Genomic DNA, 2,500 nt, shown 5'->3' on the forward strand with positions numbered 1-2,500 from the left:
AGTGTGTTGATCCCAACGGGAGAAGTGAACGTGAACACGGATCATGAGCCATTCTTTCGCCCCGTAGTCACCAAAATAAATATCTGAGCCGTTCTTCAACAAGCTTCATATCTCCAGAACATTCTGACACTAAAACGCCATTTTTCAGACGGACACATCAGGAGGAAATGAACTTAGTTTGAGACGTGTGTCTGTCTCACGACCGAACTCTCGCGAGATCTGGCGACACAGAGAAGCTAACGTTCGCCAACGCCGTCATCACTGCCCGATGTGAGTCGAGTGCAGATGTGAGTCGCGCATGCTCAGATTTAAACTGTTTACGGCATAACGTGTCATACTGAAATTTGTGAAATCTATAAAATAATAAACGTTTCTCTTTACAAACAATAACAGAAGATGGTAATCATTTCAAAAACGTTGTAGCTATCTATGACTGTTTGGTTGCTAGCGTTAGCTCAAAACGCCATTCAAGTGACAGCCTTTGTTGTGTTTGATTGCTAACTTGTAGCCAGCAGCAGCAGTCATTTCAAAAACGTTTTAGCTATCTATGATTGTTTGATTGCTAACGTTAGCTCATAGACTGTGCGTTAGCTCAAAAAGCCGTTAGCATCTTGGACGCTACTTGTCGCAAAGTGACGCATGCGCGACTCACATCGGCACTCGACTCACATCGGGTAGTGACACCGTAACCAAACTAATGTTACTGATGATTAATATGGCTTTCATCTAAAATATTAATAAATTACACAAATATATAACTTTTCATCCAGCCACACAACGTTCACTACACTTTCAAACGAGGCCACGCCCCTCTAGGAGACAGTCATTTTATACCATTATATACATTATATATATATATATATATATATATATATATATATACCATTGGTGCTCAGAAATACAAATGATTTGCTCTTTTTTCAGGCGAAGCTGAAGCCGGGGCAGAACCAGAGACGACATCTGGCTGCAGATTAATCTCTGATCAGGTATGGGATCACATTAGGATCATTAACATTATGAGCTCGTGTAAAAACATTTTGTCACTTTTTGATGCATTTTTTTATTAACCCTCCTGATGTCCTCGGGTCCAATTTGACCCGTTCTCAAACACTTTCTGTATCAGAACTACGACAAAAGAACGTTGAAAACAGTGACAAATGTTGGAAAAAGCTAAAAAAAATGTGTGAAAAAAGTGACCAAAAAAATTAAATTAAAAAATGTACAAAAACATAATTAAAAAAATTGACAAAAAATTGGAAAGAAAGTGACAAAAAAACGTTAAAGAAAGTGACAACAAAATTTGTTAAAAAATTGGCAAAAACATAATTAGAAAAATGCCAAAAAATTGGAAAGAAACTGACAAAAAAACGTCAAAAACATCGAAAAAAGTGACAAAAACAATTGTTCACAAAATTTACAAAAACATAATGTAAAAAATCGCCAAAGAATTGACAAAAAAATTTGGAAAGAAAGTGACAAAGAAATTGGAATAAAATCGACAAACACGTCAAAGTGTAAAAAAAGATCAACAAAATGTTGAAATTTCGACCCAGAAAAACCCAGAGTTGCTGGTTGGTCGACGGGACGACAACACGAGGGTTAGTTATTAACATTCTGAGCTTGTGTAAAAATGTGTTGTAGGTTTTGTGCATTTGTCATTTTTTCCGATGCTTTTTATTTTAATTTTTTAATTTTAATTTTATTTTTAATTTTTGTAATTTTAATTTTTAAATTTTTTTAATTTAAATTTAAATTTTTAAATTTTTTTAATTAAATATTTTTTTTTTTTAACTTTTTTAATTCATTTTTTTATGCTTTTTATTTTAATTTTTTAATTTTAATTTTTTTTTTTTTATTTCTTTAATTTTTTTTAATTTTTTTTAACTTTTTTAATTCATTTTTTTATGCTTTTTATTTTAATTTTTTAATTTTAATTTTTTTTTTTTTATTTCTTTAATTTTTTTTAATTTTAATTTTAATTTTTTTTAACTTTTTTAATTCATTTTTTTATGCTTTTTATTTTAATTTTTTAATTTAAATTTTTTTTTTTTTATTTCTTTAATTTTTTTTAATTTTAATTTTAATTTTTTTAACTTTTTTAATTTATTTTTGAGGTTTTTTTCCGATGCTTTTTATTTTGCACAAAATATCAGGGATGCACCAAATCCAAAATTGGGCTTCTGATTGGGCTGAATATTGGGCTTTTTGACGGTGTTGGGTTTCTGCAGAACCTTAGATTTTTTTCCCAGTGAACCGAACCCTACGCTTGCACTCCGCGCGCTACGCTGGTCGACGTAATGACGGCACCGTTGATTACAGGAAGGTGTTTACGTAGGTGGAGCGTTCAATACAGTAGGCTGTGAGAAAGTGGAAATGGAACTGGTGAGCAGAAAAAGTGTAGTTTGGCAGTACTTTCGGTCAAAAGAAGGCCATTCAATCTGCAATGCTGATTAGTCTGGTGGTGGCGAGGACCCTAAACTATACACAACATCACCGCTGT

At 32.4% G+C, this 2,500-nt stretch overlaps 1 protein-coding gene across 1 annotated transcript in view; it reads left to right on the forward strand.

The window, feature by feature from the left end:
* The window catches only part of shld2 (shieldin complex subunit 2), a 37,196-nt gene that overhangs the window by 5,623 nt on the left and 29,073 nt on the right, over window positions 1-2,500 (forward strand). The window contains 1 exon segment of the mRNA XM_031303662.2: window positions 925-986. Within this exon segment, the coding sequence (XP_031159522.2) occupies window positions 925-986 (62 nt within the window).

This window comes from Sander lucioperca, chromosome 6, assembly GCF_008315115.2.
Source record: "Sander lucioperca isolate FBNREF2018 chromosome 6, SLUC_FBN_1.2, whole genome shotgun sequence".
NCBI classification, from domain to species: domain Eukaryota; kingdom Metazoa; phylum Chordata; class Actinopteri; order Perciformes; family Percidae; genus Sander; species Sander lucioperca.